General features: G+C 46.8%; 2 protein-coding genes across 4 annotated transcripts in view; one reads left to right on the plus strand and one right to left on the minus strand.

Moving 5' to 3' along the window:
* Window positions 1-17,086, minus strand: part of LOC309364859 (zinc finger protein RFP-like) — a 260,032-nt gene that overhangs the window by 240,088 nt on the left and 2,858 nt on the right. The gene's annotated exons all lie outside the window — the stretch shown is intronic.
* On the plus strand, window positions 11,619-15,493 carry POLR1H (RNA polymerase I subunit H). Of its 3 annotated transcripts, none has more exons than XM_081903443.1 (5): window positions 11,619-11,708; window positions 12,472-12,624; window positions 13,409-13,509; window positions 14,045-14,154; window positions 15,273-15,493. In XM_081903443.1, exons 1-5 carry the CDS (start codon window positions 11,654-11,656, stop codon window positions 15,295-15,297), a joined length of 444 nt encoding a protein of 147 aa, XP_081759569.1. In that variant the 5' UTR covers window positions 11,619-11,653; the 3' UTR covers window positions 15,298-15,493. The 3 variants fall into 3 exon arrangements, with proteins under 3 accessions (XP_081759569.1, XP_081759571.1, XP_081759570.1); XM_081903445.1 differs by having other exon boundaries at window positions 11,661-11,794; XM_081903444.1 differs by having other exon boundaries at window positions 11,694-11,833.

Here is a 17,086-nt window from a genome sequence, read left to right on the forward strand (position 1 = left end):
AAAAGAGGTGAGAGAAAGGAGTTGAATGCAGTTAGAAGTTAGATGGGAGGAAGCGTCCATTCTTTGTGTGTGTTTGTGGTGGGAAAGGGAGAGAGTAAGATCAGGAGAATGGAAACAGATACGAATATAGACTATCAGAAAGGTTGGAAAGATAGCTGTAGAGCCTCAGAGATTAAATAAAAGGGAGAAGCTGGATCTTCCCTCTCCCCACAACTTGTCTACTCCACCCCAGCATCATTGCTATTCTGGCTGAGAATTGCACCCCAACTACATGTTCCTAGAGACCCCCACAGCTTAAGCCTACTTCTTGCAGAGCATTGGAGGGGAAGGGAGCTGGCTTTATGGGGATCTTACTGAAGAAGGGGCTGTTGTTGCTGCGTCTCCAGAATCTAATGGACAATGCAAGGAAGTTTCCTGCACATCACGGAGCCTCAGGGAATCAAACTTCAAGTTGAACAATTAGAGGCAGGCTCCCTATTAAGACATGCAGTCCCAAAGGCCAGCTGCCACTCGCATGACATCCTCAGGGAAGGCGACTTTCGTCAGAGTTCTTTCGTCATTCACAGAAGTACTTCAAACTGCTATAATTGTGCCCAAGTTGTGGAACTTGTGTTGCAAGCTCAGCAAAGTTATTAACTGTTAGTTTATTGATTCTTCGTTTGGACCCTTTATGTTCTTCTTCCTTGATGCTGCTTTTTGGTTTGGCGACTATTGGTGGCAATCCGGCCAGATGGGCGGGGTAGAAATAAAATAAAATAAATAAATAAATAAATAAATAAATAAATAAATAAATAAAATAATGTTTTCTGTTATTTTTAATGCTTGTTTTCAAGGTTCATAAGGTGCTTTGAGCTGCTGCTTTTGGGAAGGGGAAAGTGGATCTTGATTTGCTCCTGTGGTCTATACAGTAGATTACTAATTTTTTAAAATCCTGTCTGATTCTGTCTGAAACTGTAGCTCTGTGAGGAGAACAGGGGTCTTCTAACAACTTTCAGCACCATAAACATAGGGTTGCCATACGCCTGAAATTTCCTGGACACAGTCAGTATTCAGCCCTTGTAAACAGTGTCTGGGCGGAAAATCACTGAAATGTCTGGGAAAATCTGAGTGTGCGGCAGCCCATGTTGGTAGTGTAGATTTTTGGCGATTTTCATTTTTTTTAAGATTTGGCAAAAAAGGGGGGGGTGTTGAAATATGGCAACCCGACTTAAACTACAGCACCCAGCATTCTTTGAGTAAGCCATGGCTGTTTAAAGTGGTATTAAAGGTAAAGGGACTCTTGACTGTTAGGTCCAGTTGCAGATGACTCTGGGGCTGCAGCGCTCATCGACCCTTCTTGCTCTCCTGGCTTCAGCAAAAGCAACGCAAAGCCTCCGGAGCACAGTGGGAGCACCGGGTCCAGATGGTTTAACTGCAAAGTATTATAAAAAATTAAGTGAACAATTGGTAAACCCATTGAAAGATGTTATGAATGAGATTTTAAATACAGGTGAAATCCCAGAAACATGGAAAGAGGCTTATATTACAGTAATCCCAAAACAAGATTCAGATTTGCTGCAAATTAAAAATTATAGGCCTATCTCATTGTTAAACAATATAAATTATTTGCAAACATTTTAGCTAGCAAAAAATATTAAATGAGTATGTACATCAAGATCAGACAGGATTTTTTCTAGGTAGGCAAATGAAAGAGAATATAAGAAATATCCTGAATGAAATAGAATATCTGAAGGTCAAAAATGAAAAGAAAGCAACAATTATGTTTATAGATGCCAAAAAAGCCTTTGACAATGTTTCTTGGAATTTTATGACAAAATTACTTGAAGAAATTAATTGTGGATCCATATTGTCAGGGTTTCTGGGAGAGAGGAGGAGATGACAGAGGAGACGGAGAGCGAGTGGGAGGAGGGGCAGAAGGATGAGGAAGAAGATGATGGAATTCTGAGGGAATCCACGAGTCTGAGCAGCGAGTCAGAGGATTCTCAAAAGGGGGTTACCTTAATCAAGCAAAGGGGAGGAGAAGGGAGAAGCGGAGAGGAGCCCAGTGGAAGACAGAGGAAGCAAGAGACGTCTCAGCCGGAACGGAGTAAAGGGGGTGGAGTCGTCAGTCTCTCGGAGGGAGCAGGATTAGGAGAGAACAGAGAGAGGGGGTTGGAGCAGGGTGTTCAGCCGGAAAGGGTGGAGAGCAGAGCAAGGGGTGGTGTAGCGGTCGAAAGAAAGGTCAGCAGCAACGTACGCGCGCCAAGTTCAAACGTAGAGGCGCGCGGAAGTGGAGAGAGCTCAGGGGAGGAGCCCGGCCCTAAAGCCAGAAAGAGGGGGGAAGAGGCGGCAGAGGATTCAGCCTCAGGCGAGTCACGGAGAGAGGGAACCCAGGGGGGCAGGAAGACCCTGCGGAAAAGAAAGGAGAGGAAGAGGTGGTCTAGAGCCAGGCTATTAAGTTCGAGCGGAAGAGGGGAGGAGTCAGAGGGGACTTCAGCGGTCTAACGTGGCAGACGTACGGCCACAATGCTGAACTGTATGAGAAGCAGAAATCTTCAATAAACTTTTCCTGTAAATAAGCTGCAACGGAGTGAGGTCTCTTGTGAGCTGGGACCAGTCCTGGGTGGCCGTGACAGTAAGTCCCCTCTCCGAAAGCAAAAATTTTTTTTTTGCGAAGCTCACGAACGGGAGCAGCCATGAGCGCTGAGGAGCAGCTGGTTGCATTGCGGAATCAGGTTACCGCTCTCACATCGGCAGTCATTGCTTCGCAGAAGAAGAATGACGACTTGGAGAAGACGTGCCAGGATTTGCAGGCAAGGTGGGAGCGCGCGGACAAGGCGGGGGCCCCAGGATCCAGAGCGGAGGGCATTGCGCTTGGACGGAGGGGGGGTGCCCTAGTTCCGCATTTTAATGGCAACTTGCAAGACTATCCCAATTTCAGAGCGGACGTTGTATATGCACTGCACTTACTCCGTCACGATTTTAAAGATGAGGAGGAGAGAGTGGGGTTCATTGTTTCGCACCTGCATGGGGAGGCCAGGGCTTGGCTACGCAATTTGTGGCGCGAAGATGGACCGGCCCGTCGCGATTCAACTGCGTTCATCAAAGCGATGGATTCTTGTTTTCAATCCTCTGTGGATGTGGACATTGCGCGCCGTCAAATGCACGGGCTGAGGCAGGGGAAAGCGACTGTGCGCCAATACCACTCTAAATTTTTTGCATTGCTCACCGCCTTAGATTGGCCAAAGGACAGTAAACCGGTCAGAGATCTTTTTTGGGAGGGATTGAGCCCCCCCATCAAGGATGAGATCGCTAGGGGGGACAGACCCCAGACCCTAGAAGACGTGGTGCAACGGGCTTTAGCTCTTGGAATTCGACATGAGGGGCGTCCGTGGCACGAGGAGGACGGGCCCCAAGCGCGTGCGCAAGCAAGGACTCTCCCTTTTGTGCACAGGGACTTCAGCCGTGCGCACCCCTCGCCAATGGGGAAGGACAGAGAGGAGCCAATGGAGATTGGTGGTGCTAGGGCTCAGAAGCCATCCCAGAGCCCTGTCCCTGGTGCAGCCAAAGCGAAGCCTCCTAGAGGAACCAGGAAGTGTTACATCTGTGACAGTGCGCACCATATGGCGAAAGAGTGCCCCCAGAGGCTCCAGAAGCACACTGCAGCGCTGGCAACTGTAACAGCAGAGGTGCAACCAGGGGAGCAGCTTCAGGGAAACGACAGTGCCTGGCTGGAAGCAGAGCTACTGGGGCTCAGCCAGGCGGATCTGTAGACAAGCCCCCAGCATCACTGCAGAGCGTGGACCCTTTGCCTCCCAAACCGGCAGTTCTGCTCACAGCAACACTCCAGTTGCCTGATGGGAGACTCCTCGAGGTTCCAATAACGATCGATTCGGGAAGCAACGCCGACTTCATGGGACTGCAGTTCGTTAAGCAGCACAACATGGCGCTCCTGCCTGCAACGACGCCTCTGAACGTGGTCACGGTGGACGGCAGGAAGTTGCTGGGGGGGCAAGTGGTGCAGCAAACCCCTCCCATGATGATGCAGATTGGCAACCATCGAGAGCTTATTAGTTTCAATGTCACCCACTTATCGGACACACCCATCGTGTTAGGCATGAGTTGGCTGGAGAGGCACAGTCCCGCGGTTGCGTGGTACCAGAGGCAGATCAACTTTTGTTCATCGTATTGTGCTCAGCATTGCTTTCAGACCGATCAGGGAGGAGAAGCTGAGCAGCCATTGCATCTGGGTATGGTGCAAACAGTGCCTCACAAGTACCAGGAATTCTTGGAGGTTTTCTGTGAGAAGGAAGCTGACAAGTTGCCGCCTCATAGACCTTACGACTGCGCGATTGATTTAGAGCCAGGGGCGCAATTGCCTGCTGCCAAGCTGTACTCCATGTCGGAGGACGAAATGCAAGAGCTTCGGGAGTTCATAGACCATAACCTCAAGCGAGGTTTCATCCAGGAATCTAAAGCAGCGGGAGGCAGCCCTGTTTTCTTTGTGAAGAAGAAGGACACGCCCCAAAAAAGGCTTATAGTGGATTACAGGTTCATCAACAGCTTGACTAAGCCCAAAGCTTTCCCCATGCCCAAGATTGACGACCTTTTAGCGACCGTCAGGAGGGGCAAGATTTTCACCAAGCTGGACCTACGTGGAGCTTACAATCTCATCCGCATCCGGAAAGGAGATGAGTGGAAGACCGCCATGTTCACCCCTCTGGGCACATACGAATACAGAGTCATGCCTTTCGGCCTCCAAAATGGCAGCCACGTTTTTCAAGCATTTATGCACCACGTGCTAGCAGGTCTCCTCTACAAAAAGTGTGTTTGCTTTCTCGACGATATCCTGATTTTCTCGGAATCGCCGGAGGATCACGATAAGGACGTGAGGGAGGTCCTGCAGAGGCTGAAGGAACACAGGCTGTACGCCAAGTTGGAAAAGTGCCAGTTTGATGTCAGAGAGGTTGATTTCCTTGGCTACAAGTTGTCCGACGAGGGACTGGCCATGGACAGGGCTAAGGTTCAAGCGCTGTTGGACTGGAAAAGCCCTCGAAATCGGAAAGAGGTCCAGAGGTTCATCGGCTTTGCCAATTTTTACCGCAAGTTTATTAAAGGTTTTGCGAACGCGACGGCGGCGATCACTGACACCCTCAGTTCCAAGAAGAAGAAGTTCGTCTGGACCGAACAAGCGGAGCGGTCCTTCCGGACGCTTAAAGGTCTTTTCGCCTCCGAAGAGCAGCTGCTCCACGTGAATCCCGGCAGACCCATGCGGGTAGAGACCGATGCGTCAGATAGAGCGGTTGGGGCCGTTCTTTTGCAAGAGGGTTCACAAGGCAACTGGCGACCGGGTGCGTTCTACTCCCGGAAGCTCAGCAAGGCGGAGCGCAATTATACCATATGGGACAGGGAGTTGTTGGCCATTCATGCAGCTTTCAAAGCGTGGCGACACTTCTTAATAGGAGCCAAGCACACGGTGCAGGTCCGCACGGATCACAAGAACTTAGAGTATTGGCGGACGGCTAAGTTGCAGACCCAGCGACACATGCGCTGGGCGGAGTTCTTTGCGGACTTCGACTTCAAAATAGAATACATCCCAGGAGACTCCAATGTTATTGCAGACGCGCTGTCCCGAAAGCCGCAATACTTGGAGGAAGCAGCTCCAATCGCAGCAAAGCACATTTTCGCACCGCAGGCGTGGACGTGCGCTACCATCGCAGTCGACCTGGACGCGGTGCGACGCGCGTTGCAAAGGGATCAGTTTGCACAGTCTAAGATGGAGGAGCTACGCGGAGGGTCGCGACACAACGATGAGTTTCAATTACAAGATGGACTTTTGACTCGTAAGGGTGCCCTTTACGTGCCCACCGACGATCTTCGAGCCAAGGTTCTGCAACAATTGCATGACGCCCCTAGTGCAGGCCATTTCGGCAAAGAGAAGACGATGGAGTTGGTGGCTAGAGACTTTTGGTGGCCCCAGATGAGAGGAGAGGTGGCGGACTACGTCGCCAGGTGTGATATCTGCCAGAGGTCCAAACCAGTGCACCAGAAGCAGGCGGGATTGCTAGAACCGCTGGAGACACCGCAGCAACCATGGGAGAGGGTAGCGTTGGACTTTGTTACAGACCTGCCCAGCTCCAGAGGTAAGACGGCGGTGTTAGTGGTGGTGGACTTGTTCACCAAGATGGCGCACTTCATCCCTTGTGCCAAGGTGGCGACGGCAGAACAGACCGCAAAGCTCTTCATCGATCACGTCTTCAGAGTGCATGGACTTCCGCAGTCCGTCTTGTCCGACAGGGGGCGCCAGTTTGTTTCCACTTTCTGGCGAAAGCTTCTGGGCATCTTGCACGTCAAAATCAACCTGACATCGGCGAGGCATCCACAAACCAACGGTCAAGCGGAGAGGGTCAACGCGATCATGCAGCAGTACCTGCGGTGCTACGCCAACCAGCGACCTGCGGCGTGGGTGGACTATCTGCCGATGGCTGAATTCGCCTACAACAACACGAAACACGCATCCACCGGGGTGACGCCTTTCTTCGCGAACAATGGCCGTCATCCCAGAACCTTCCCGAGATTTGCGGCACCAGGAGGGGGGGGGCCTCAAGATGCCGACCAGTTTGCAGCGGAGTTGCAAGAGGTGCACGAGGAGCTGCGGAGACATTTGGAGCTGGCAAAACAGGCGTATAAGGTGCAGGCCGATAAGCACAGGAGGGCGGGAGAGGACATCCAGGTTGGGGACTGGGTGTGGTTAGCAGCCCACGCGATGCCGGCCAGGTCATTGGCCAAGAAGAAGTTAGGACACAGGCAGCTAGGGCCATATCAAGTTGAGGCTAAGATCAATCCGGTGGCTTTTCGTCTAGCCCTTCCGGAAGGTTCCAGGGTGCACCCGGTCTTTCATAGGTCGGTGCTCACTCCCTACAAAACCCCACACAGGTTTCAAGAGTCAGGAGCACCCCCAGAGCCACGTAGGAGGGCGCCTGAGAGGGGGGAATCGCCAAGACCAGAACCTCTTAACGAGGTCACAGAGATACTGGACTCGAGATGGGGGGAGGAGGGAGTTGAATATTTTCTCGCCAGGGAGGGCACACCAGCCGCTGCTAATAGTTGGGTGCCAGGCTACGAGTTAGACGAACCCCTTTTGAAAGAAGAGTTCCATGCACTTTTCCCACATAGACCCATGCCAGCTGAGTACTTTGATGACTGGCTTTTCACACCCACATTGTCAGATAGCACGTTCAGGGGTTTCTCTTCCCCCGAGGAAAGAACACCAGAATCAAGCCCGCCCAGGGGATCGTGCTCGGGGGTGGACACGGAAACCCCTTATTGGTGGGAGGAGCAGCCAGAGGAGGAATGGCGTAAGAGGTGGCTGATAGGTCCTTGGCGGGCAGCACCGGAGGAAGTAGCGATGGAAGCAGAGACTGAGAAGCATTTGGGGGAAGAACCCGACTTCGAATACGCTTACACAGAACTGCCAGCAGAGAACATTGACGTAGACGACCTGTATCCTGAGCCTACCCCCGAAGAGCCGCAGTTTCCACAACCGGTCCCCGGCGAGCGGGAGGGGGGAAGGGGGGGCTTCGAGGGGGGGATGGATGTCAGGGTTTCTGGGAGAGAGGAGGAGATGACAGAGGAGACGGAGAGCGAGTGGGAGGAGGGGCAGAAGGATGAGGAAGAAGATGATGGAATTCTGAGGGAATCCACGAGTCTGAGCAGCGAGTCAGAGGATTCTCAAAAGGGGGTTACCTTAATCAAGCAAAGGGGAGGAGAAGGGAGAAGCGGAGAGGAGCCCAGTGGAAGACAGAGGAAGCAAGAGACGTCTCAGCCGGAACGGAGTAAAGGGGGTGGAGTCGTCAGTCTCTCGGAGGGAGCAGGATTAGGAGAGAACAGAGAGAGGGGGTTGGAGCAGGGTGTTCAGCCGGAAAGGGTGGAGAGCAGAGCAAGGGGTGGTGTAGCGGTCGAAAGAAAGGTCAGCAGCAACGTACGCGCGCCAAGTTCAAACGTAGAGGCGCGCGGAAGTGGAGAGAGCTCAGGGGAGGAGCCCGGCCCTAAAGCCAGAAAGAGGGGGGAAGAGGCGGCAGAGGATTCAGCCTCAGGCGAGTCACGGAGAGAGGGAACCCAGGGGGGCAGGAAGACCCTGCGGAAAAGAAAGGAGAGGAAGAGGTGGTCTAGAGCCAGGCTATTAAGTTGGTGCGGAAGAGGGGAGGAGTCAGAGGGGACTTCAGCGGTCTAACGTGGCAGACGTACGGCCACAATGCTGAACTGTATGAGAAGCAGAAATCTTCAATAAACTTTTCCTGTAAATAAGCTGCAACGGAGTGAGGTCTCTTGTGAGCTGGGACCAGTCCTGGGTGGCCGTGACACATATTTTTAAAAGGAATACAAGCAATATATTCAGAACAAAAAGCTAAATTAATTGTAAATCAGGTGATAATGGATGAATGTAAGATACAAAAAGGAACTAGACAAGGATGTCCACTATCACTGCTGTTATTCATTCTGGTTCTGGAGGTACTTACTAGAAACATAAGAGCAGATAAAGAGATCACTGGGATAATAACTGGGAAAAGTGAGTTTAAATTGAAAGCATATGCTGATGATTTAGTGATTACAGTGGAAGATTCAAAAAATTCTCCCCAGAGTTATAGGAAAAATTCAAAAATTTGGGGAAGTGGCAGGATCTAAATTAAATAGAAACAAAAGTTATTAGTAAAAAATCTGAAGGAATGAGAGAAAAAAGAGTTGGAGCAAAGTATTGAGATAGAAGTCCATAAAAAAGTAAAATCTCTAGGGATATGGCTAACTGCAAAAAATATAAACATTTATAAAGATAATTATGAAAAAGTGTGGCTTGAGATAAAAAGAAATTTAGAAATATGGAGTAGAATGAACCTCTCCCTACTAGGAAAAATTGAAGCGGTAAAAATGAATGTTTTGCCAAAAATGTTCTTTCTTTTTCAGACAGTCCCAGTAATGGTGAAAGATGATTGCCTCAAAAGATGGTAGAAGGAAATTTCCAAGTTTATTGGGGGGAGCGCAAAAGGCCAAGGATTAAACATAAAATACTTACAGACACAAAAGAAAGAGGCAGTTTTGCCCTCCCAGACCTTAAATTGTATTATGAGGCTGCATGTTTGGTATGGATCAGGGACTGGATAAAACTGGAAAAGTAAGAAACATTGGACTTAGAAGGCCATGATAACAGATTTGGATGGCATGCATACTTATGGTATGGGAAAGGAAAAGTACATAAAGGATTCTACAATGATATAATTAGGAAATCATTGAGGGTCTGGGAGATATATAAAGACTTAATAGAACAAAAGTCACCTTGGTGGCTCTCACCAATTGAAGCTTTGCTGCTCAAGCCACTTGGCAAAAAAGGAAAGTGCTTACATACAGTGATGTATTAAAACATCAAGAAGGAAAATGGAAACTGAAAGAGTATGAGGAAATAAGCATCATTTTCAGAGTTGGTTACATTACAGGCAACTACATGTGATGTATAAAGAAGACAACAAGAAAGGATTTAGTTACACCACTTCTAGATTTCAAAAGGAAGTCGTAGAAGGGAAAGTTAAGTTGCTGAAGGGTGCATATAGTATTCTGTTAGAATGGGAAACAAAAGATGAGGAGGTGAAATTGGTCATGTTCAAATGGGCACAAGATATAGGACATAATATACAATTTGAAGATTGGGAAAAACTGTGGAAAATAGATTTAAAATTTACAGACTGTTCTCTTTTGAAAGAAAACTATATGAAAATGATGTATGGATGGTATATAACACCAGTGCAGATAGCAAAAATGTACAAAACCGGGTCAAACATATGTTGGAAATGTAAAGAAAAGGAAGGAACCTTTTATCATATGTGCTGGGAATGTAGAGAAATTAAAGAAAATTGGGAAATGATATACAATGAATTGAAGAAAATGTTTAAAATGACATTTGTAAAAAAACAAAAAACAAAAACAAAACAAAAAACCCAGAAGCATTTTTGTTAGGGATTGTAGGACAAGACCTGCCAAGGAAAATAAGGAATTTATTCATGTATGCTACAACAGAGGCAAGAGTCTTGATAGCACAAGGATGGAAGAATGAGGAAACCCCGACAAAGGAACAGTGGCAAGAGAAATTGATGAACTATGCAGAATTGGCTAAACTGACATACAAACTGCAAGATACGGACAACTGTGGCTTTAAAGAAGAAAGGGAACTTTTTACCAAGTATTTAAAAAGACAACAAAATGAATTAGACTCCTTGGCAGGTTTTGAATTTGTTGTTGTTGTTTAGTCGTTTAGTCGTGTCTGACTCTTCGTGACCCCATGGACCAGAGCACGCCAGGCACTCCTGTCTTCCACTGCCTCCCGCAGTTTGGTCAGACTCATGTTTGTAGCTTCGAAGACACTATCCAACCATCTCGTCCTCTGTCGTCCCCTTCTCCTTGTGCCCTCCATCTTTCCCAGCATCAGGGTCTTTTCCAGGGAGTCTTCTCTTCTCATGGGGTGGCCAAAGCATTGGAGCCTCAGCTTCACGATCTGTCCTTCCAGTGAGCACTCAGGGCTGATTTCCTTAAGAATGGAGAGGTTTGATCTTCTTGCAGTCCATGGGACTCTCAAGAGTCTCCTCCAGCACCAGAATTCAAAAGGTTTTGAATAAACATACACAAATTTATTAATTGATAACATGGTAGATAGATAATACAAGGACTGATATAATTTTATAATATGTGTTGAGAAATCAGAGAGAGGCGCTGAGGGAAGTATTGGCGGGGACGGAGGGTTTGATGGGGAGTGGGGAAAAGGGGGGGAAATAATGAATATGATATGTTTTGATATATTGTTATGTTGAAATTGTTAATAAAAAACTTTTTTAAAAATAGAAATTTAATTTTAAAAATAAAATGTTTAAAAATGATCAAAAAGAAAATGGTCTTATATTGAAGCAGAGTTTCACTCATTGCCACCAATCCAGTGAGGAGCTTTTGCATTCACCACAATCACTTTTCACACCATCTTTGCAATGGCAGTGAATATGGTAGCTTTGGAAAACTGTATTTTCCTGTTGACTATTTATTCTCAGTATACGTAAGATAAATAGCTAGCTGAGAGTAAGCCAGTCCACCACTAAAATCTGCGACACGGTCATTGCATATTTTCTTTTCCAACCCCATCCATTTTGTTTCTGTGTCATGTTTTTCAAGACTGAGGGACGATCTTGTTTTTTTTAATTTTTCTTATTGATCTGACAGCTGCTCTGGGAGGCATTTTTGGCGGGTGTGTTGAAAGCTATACGAAACAAAGCGACAAACAAATAAATAAGCGTTTTTATTGTTTTTTGTCATGCATATTTGTGTTTTTTTATTGTACACCGCCCGTGATCCTCGGATGAAGGGCGGCACTGAAATCTAATAAACACACAAGCAAACAAATAAACCCCAGTTCGGAAAATCCCATCTAGTCTGATCCTATGTGCATTTACTGGGAACCAAAGTGCGCTTGTCGAAGAGCCTTTAATTCCAATGTGCGCGATTCCTGCTGTCAAATTCGAAGACCTCCGTGGATGAAGACGCTCTAGCGGTTTCCCTCTGAATCTTTCTTCTTCACCGCTCTAGACGCACGGGCGCTCTAGGCTGCAGAGCTTGTCTCTCCAGGAAATGAAGTGAGTGTTCCATGCAACCACGTGCGGAATCAGCTGCCCGTGGAAGCAGCCGCTGCATCAAACCAAGTAAGAGGACGCAGGAGGGAGCTTGGGGAGAATCGGGCAGCCTGGCGTCTGCCTGATTTGATTTGCAGAGCTCCGGTTCTGAGCCTGTAGATCTGCTGCTGTAGCCTCAGCGGCTTTAGCGGGGAGTAAGTTCTATATATATTTCTATATAGGGTGATATAAAATAAGTCAGAAAGGAAACTGGTCATTTTGGGGGTTTGAGGACTTTCTCCTCTTATTTATTTATATAACCGCAAGATTACCCAAGATGGATTTATCCTAGCTCTAACTCCTTATAAGTTTGCTACAATGGCTTCTTGGAGGAATCCATTTTCAGTTTGCATGATGTACAGTGGTACCTCGGGTTACATACGCTTCAGGTTACATACGCTTCAGGTTACAGGCTCTGCTAACCCAGAAATAGTGCTTCAGGTTAAGAACTTTGCTTCAGGATGAGAACAGAAATCGTGCTCCGGCGGCAGCAGGAGGCCCCATTGGCTAAAGTGGTGCTTCAGGTTAAGAACAGTTTCAGGTTGAGAACGGACCTCCGGAACCAATTAAGTACTTAACCCGAGGTACCAATGTATGTGATACGGTGAACTATTGTCCAGATAAATGGAGGAGTTAATGGATGGACGGGACTATATTTAGCTGGGCAGTCACCCAAGAGATACGGGGTACCACAAGTGGCTCCCAAAGCCTTCCTTTCCTAAAGCATTGACATGTGTTTTCACTTCGACTAGCTGATGTTTTCATGACCACGTGTGTGTTTTTCTCCCCTCAGAGTTTCCACTTACTTTGGTCATTATGATACAAGGCAGCTCCTGCTTTGAATCTGAACTCGATTTCTGTCCCGAGTGCGGTACTGTCCTGCCTTTGCCGGGGATCCAGGACAAGGTGACATGCCCCTGTTGCTCTTACTCCATTGATGTGCGAGGTAAGGGCTTTGGTCTCTTCCTGACACATTCTGGGGAGGCCCAGGCAGACATCTTAGAAATTCCTGAAGGCTGGTGTGGACATCCAAGAGGTGGGCATAAGTATAATTGTGGGCTGCATCTCTCCACTCACCCAACTTCAGACGTGGAGCCGCTATGTAAATACCTATAACACTTTTAGGAATCTCTCATTAAAAGAGGAATAGCAATTATGAACCCCTCTTGAAAAGCTTTGGGGGAGGGGTCACCAGTTTTTCTTCCACAAAATTTTGAGGTGCCTGCAACAGATTTTGCCTGGACCCAAAAAGAATGGGGACGCTTTCTGTGCTCTCAGATTGGTGCAAGTGTAGAATGGCCTTGTAAATAAACCCACAGCAGTTGCTATCTTGCTATTTTAGGGTTGTTCTTTTTACTTCTCTGCTAAGAGACTGATAGGCTGCATTTCTGTGCTGACTGTGGATGAAGGATTGCCTTCTCCCTTCACCACTAGCAGTCTAGCATGGAAACGAAATGTGTATGAATTGCTGCACCCCTCCTTCATCAGCCTGTTGTCTTGAGAAGATGAACCCACTCCTTAAGCAGCCAGCATTAGAATGCAGCAGGCTAACACAGGAGCTGCTGCCTGTATGGAAGTCCCTACACATGCCTGTTTGGATTTCCTTGACACCTGTGGCTGCCAGGTGAGATATTAAATGGAAGGCTGTTGTAAAGAGTATCAGGAGGGGGTTTTAAGCTTGCATTTTTGAATTCTGTTATCTGTTCCTCATACGTTTCTTCTCTACACAGTTTTTGAGATGCGAATTGTGCATACATCCGTCACATTCAACAGTGCAGAGTCCACCTCTTTGAAGACGGAGGATGAAGGAAGCGCGGTCAAGGGACCATTGGTAAGTGGATGGGAAAATGAAAGTAGGTGTTATACTGGAATGATTCCGTTGTCTGTAGCAAAGGCCTCCCAATATCTTTGTTCCTTTAACTCAAACAAGGTAGCTCAAAAGTGGTGGGGTGGTATGCAAGTTGTTGTCAGGACAATGTTGCTGTTCCGTGCCTGCAGGTACACTTGTTTACAGTGGACTATATAAAAGAGTACAGAATTTATAATTTGACCCTGCCAACATTAAACTTTTAGATGAATTGCGGAGTGTGTGCACAATTTTCTCTTTGAGTTGTGGATTTTCACTGTGGAACTTAAACAACAGCAACATACCTTGAATCCTGCCCATGAAATCTGGCTGACATGGTTCCCACATCAGGAAGAAAATGTTGGGGGCACAATTGTAATTCCCAGATTTGCAATTTGGGTGCTGAGCTTGGAATTTTAGATGTCTTTATATTCTTTTCCCCAAGCGGGTTCTCTGAATGAAATTCCAAATGGGGAAACCCACTTCCCGGTCTGAATCTATCCTATGTTTCTCCTCTCAGATCGACAGGAAGTGTCCCCAGTGCGGGAACGAGGGCATGGCATACCATACGCGGCAGATGAGGTCTGCGGATGAAGGGCAGACGGTCTTCTACACCTGCGTTCGATGCAAGTAAGGATAGGCTACTAACAGCTTATTCATGCCTCTCTTGGACACCCTGTTCGCTTTGTCCATGCTTTGCAAAATATGTTTGTTTGTCCCCTATTGGATTATTAGCACCATGAGCAACCCCATCCACCCCGATTTGCCAAGAAACATGTGCTACAAACTTTTATTATGACTGCATCATCCAGCCTGGTTTTGAGACAAAGAACTTGGGTTGCCTTGGTGAATAGTCTCCATTGGGACCTAGTTGATGCATCCCTGTTGGTTCTGCTGGGCTTTGCAGTAGGTTCAAACTCTTCTGAGCTTTTGCAGAAGGTTTCAACTCTTCTGAGCTGCCTACAAAGGCGAGGAAGTTGCCTTTTCCTGTGTCAGAATGTTGGTTCATTTAGTTCAGTGTTGCCTACACCAGGTGTAAGGAATCTCCCCCCCCCCCCATATCCATGGCCATTGACCATGCTTGCTAGGGCTGATGGGAGTTGTAGTTCAGCAATGTATGGAGCACCAAAGGTTACCCACGCATGGTCTACATTGACTGGTGGCAGCTATCCAGTGTTTCAGACGGGGTATTTGCAGCCCTACCTGGAGAAGTCAGGGATTGAACCTGGACCTTCTCTCTGAGCTATGGCCCTTCTGATTCAGCAGTTATCACTTTCCATTCAGCCCCAGCTGGTCTGCAGTGACTGGCATCAGCTCCCCAGAGTCTTTCCCAACACTACATAGAGGTGCGGTGGGTTGAACCTAAGACCTGATGCATGCAGAACGGTCACTCGTATCGCCATGCCACTGTCCTTCCCTAGGATGAATGCTGGAGATACCACTTTATGATGGTTCTCATGTTTCTAGGAGAGTAGTTCTCATAAGATGGTATTGAGGGAAGATCTTGCAAAACTCCATGGCTGTTGCCTTTTGAGGGCCTGTGAGAATCCGTCTCATCCCTGACTTTCCTCAGTACGGTATCTACATGGACGCTACTGGGAGAGGTTGCTCAAGAGTTTTGGAGTGCAGTGCTACAAAACCACATTCTCTTTGTCATCCAGTCACCATTCTCTGCGAGTTGCTTCCGTTGGCAAATTCCATTGGGGAATGGCATTACAAATACATATGTATTTGTTTTTCACTTCCAGGTTCCAGGAAAAGGAAGATTCTTGACCCAAATGTGTGGGGGACACTGTGTCTGAGGAACTTCACTTCCGAGGGTCATTTTTCTCTAGTTACTATGGCCGTGGAGTCCTTTTTGGGTTCCATGGAAACATTCTGTTACTTGAGATGGAGGATTTCGTGCATAGTGCCTGTAGCTCCCCTTGTAACTCTACGCAGAATAAAGCACTTTATGGTTTTCTTTGCATATGCATCATCTTGTTGGTTTGGTGGTCAATGAGGGAGAGGGGGCTGGGTCCTCACGTGGATTATTTCCTGCCTTCTGTACTTTAACTACCTTTTCATAACACTCTTGATATTTTGTTGGAAACCACCCAGATAGGTGGGGTATAAGAATAATAATAATAATTATTATTATTATTCCTCCTCAAAATCAAAGTGGTGAAGAGCGGCTTCCCCTCACTGAAAGTTTTCTTCTTGGTTATCATGATTCCCATCAGCAGATTGTTACTGAAAGTGCAGAAGCAATGGGCTGCATCTGTTGTCTTTTCAGCAGATCCCCAGCCTTTGACACACTTCATTGCGACCAAGGAAACAGAAGTCAAGGCAGGGTTCTGAAGATGGAAGTATCAGGCTACACAGCTAGAGGTAGGCTCTGGTCAAAATGGCTCCCGCTGAGTATAGTGGGAGAACGTAATCTGGATCTAATTTGATATATTTGGTTAGTCTGAAGTTCTACTAAAAGTAGAGCTATTGAAACTAATGGATCTGGTCTAGCCTTGTTAATCAGTTTCAGTGAGTCATGGAATCAGAGAATTGAAGAGTTGGAAGGGAACCTGAGCGTCATCTAGTCTAACTCCCTGCAATGCAGGAATCATACATGACAGATCATACATGACAGATGGCCATCCAACCTTTGCTTTAAAATCTCCCAGGAAGGAGAGCCCACCAGCTCCCTAGGGAGTCTGTTGCACTGTCAACTGTCCACTGAATCTACTCTGAGTAAAAATTAGTTGAATACTACCTATATATTTAGCCCCATACCAAAAGTGAACACCTTCGTCTTACATGATACAATAGCAGTAATTTAACAAATGACGTGATACAATAGCAGGAGGTTTAACAAACTGAAGGACATTGTCCTCTTTCTACGCTCTTCCCAATGGAAACATGCAGATGGGGACAGATATACCCCTGCTTTAAGTCGTTTACATACTGTCTTCTCTTGTATATTGTTTACTACAAAGCTTGATATCTAAGCTCTTTAGCCATGAAACATTGGATTACTGAAACGATATCTGAGCACTGAACCACCGCTCTGTCACAAGTGCACTAATTATTACTGCGTTTGCAATTGTTCAAGATAAAATCTAATTTGGGAAGAGAAGAAATGAGCACTGAACCACTTACGTGTGAACTCTTTATTTACTTTGTTTGCTATTGTTTAAAATAAAACCTATTTGTAGTATATAGTTTGCAGAATATGGCAGTTTGATGTTTTCTACTTTGATAATGACAAGGTTCTTTGGCTCTTGTGTGCCTTGGAGAGCAATGGGCGGGGGTTGGCTGAGGCAAGCCACTTAACATCCCTATTGAGAGGTTTATTTGAAATATCTAAATTGTTGTAGAAATTAAAGTAGGAGTTACTAACAGGATGGATGAGAGAGGTGGGATATCTATTTGAATACCAAGTCAGCAATTTGCCCAGAGTTGCTTATTGTCTCACAGCTGTTGTTAAAATGAGAATGATTGTGCCCAGCTTCACTACTGAAAAGTAAATTATACCAGTCTTAAGCCTGAGCCATAAATGCAACACATATATTACAAACTAATAAATGAG

This window comes from Podarcis melisellensis (assembly GCF_964234715.1).
Source record: "Podarcis melisellensis genome assembly, chromosome: 2".
Classification (NCBI taxonomy): domain Eukaryota; kingdom Metazoa; phylum Chordata; class Lepidosauria; order Squamata; family Lacertidae; genus Podarcis; species Podarcis melisellensis.

What these genes read in the sequence shown, in the direction of transcription:
- POLR1H (XM_081903443.1), top strand. Translation starts at nt 11,654, where the DNA reads ATGCAACCACGTGCGGAATCAGCTGCCCGTGGAAGCAGCCGCTGCATC. An exon ending in TTACTCCATTGATGTGCGAG is followed by an intron (nt 12,625 to 13,408) that starts GTAAGGGCTTTG and finishes TTCTCTACACAG; the next exon opens with TTTTTGAGATGCGAATTGTG. An exon ending in GCGCGGTCAAGGGACCATTG is followed by an intron (nt 13,510 to 14,044) that starts GTAAGTGGATGG and finishes TTCTCCTCTCAG; the next exon opens with ATCGACAGGAAGTGTCCCCA.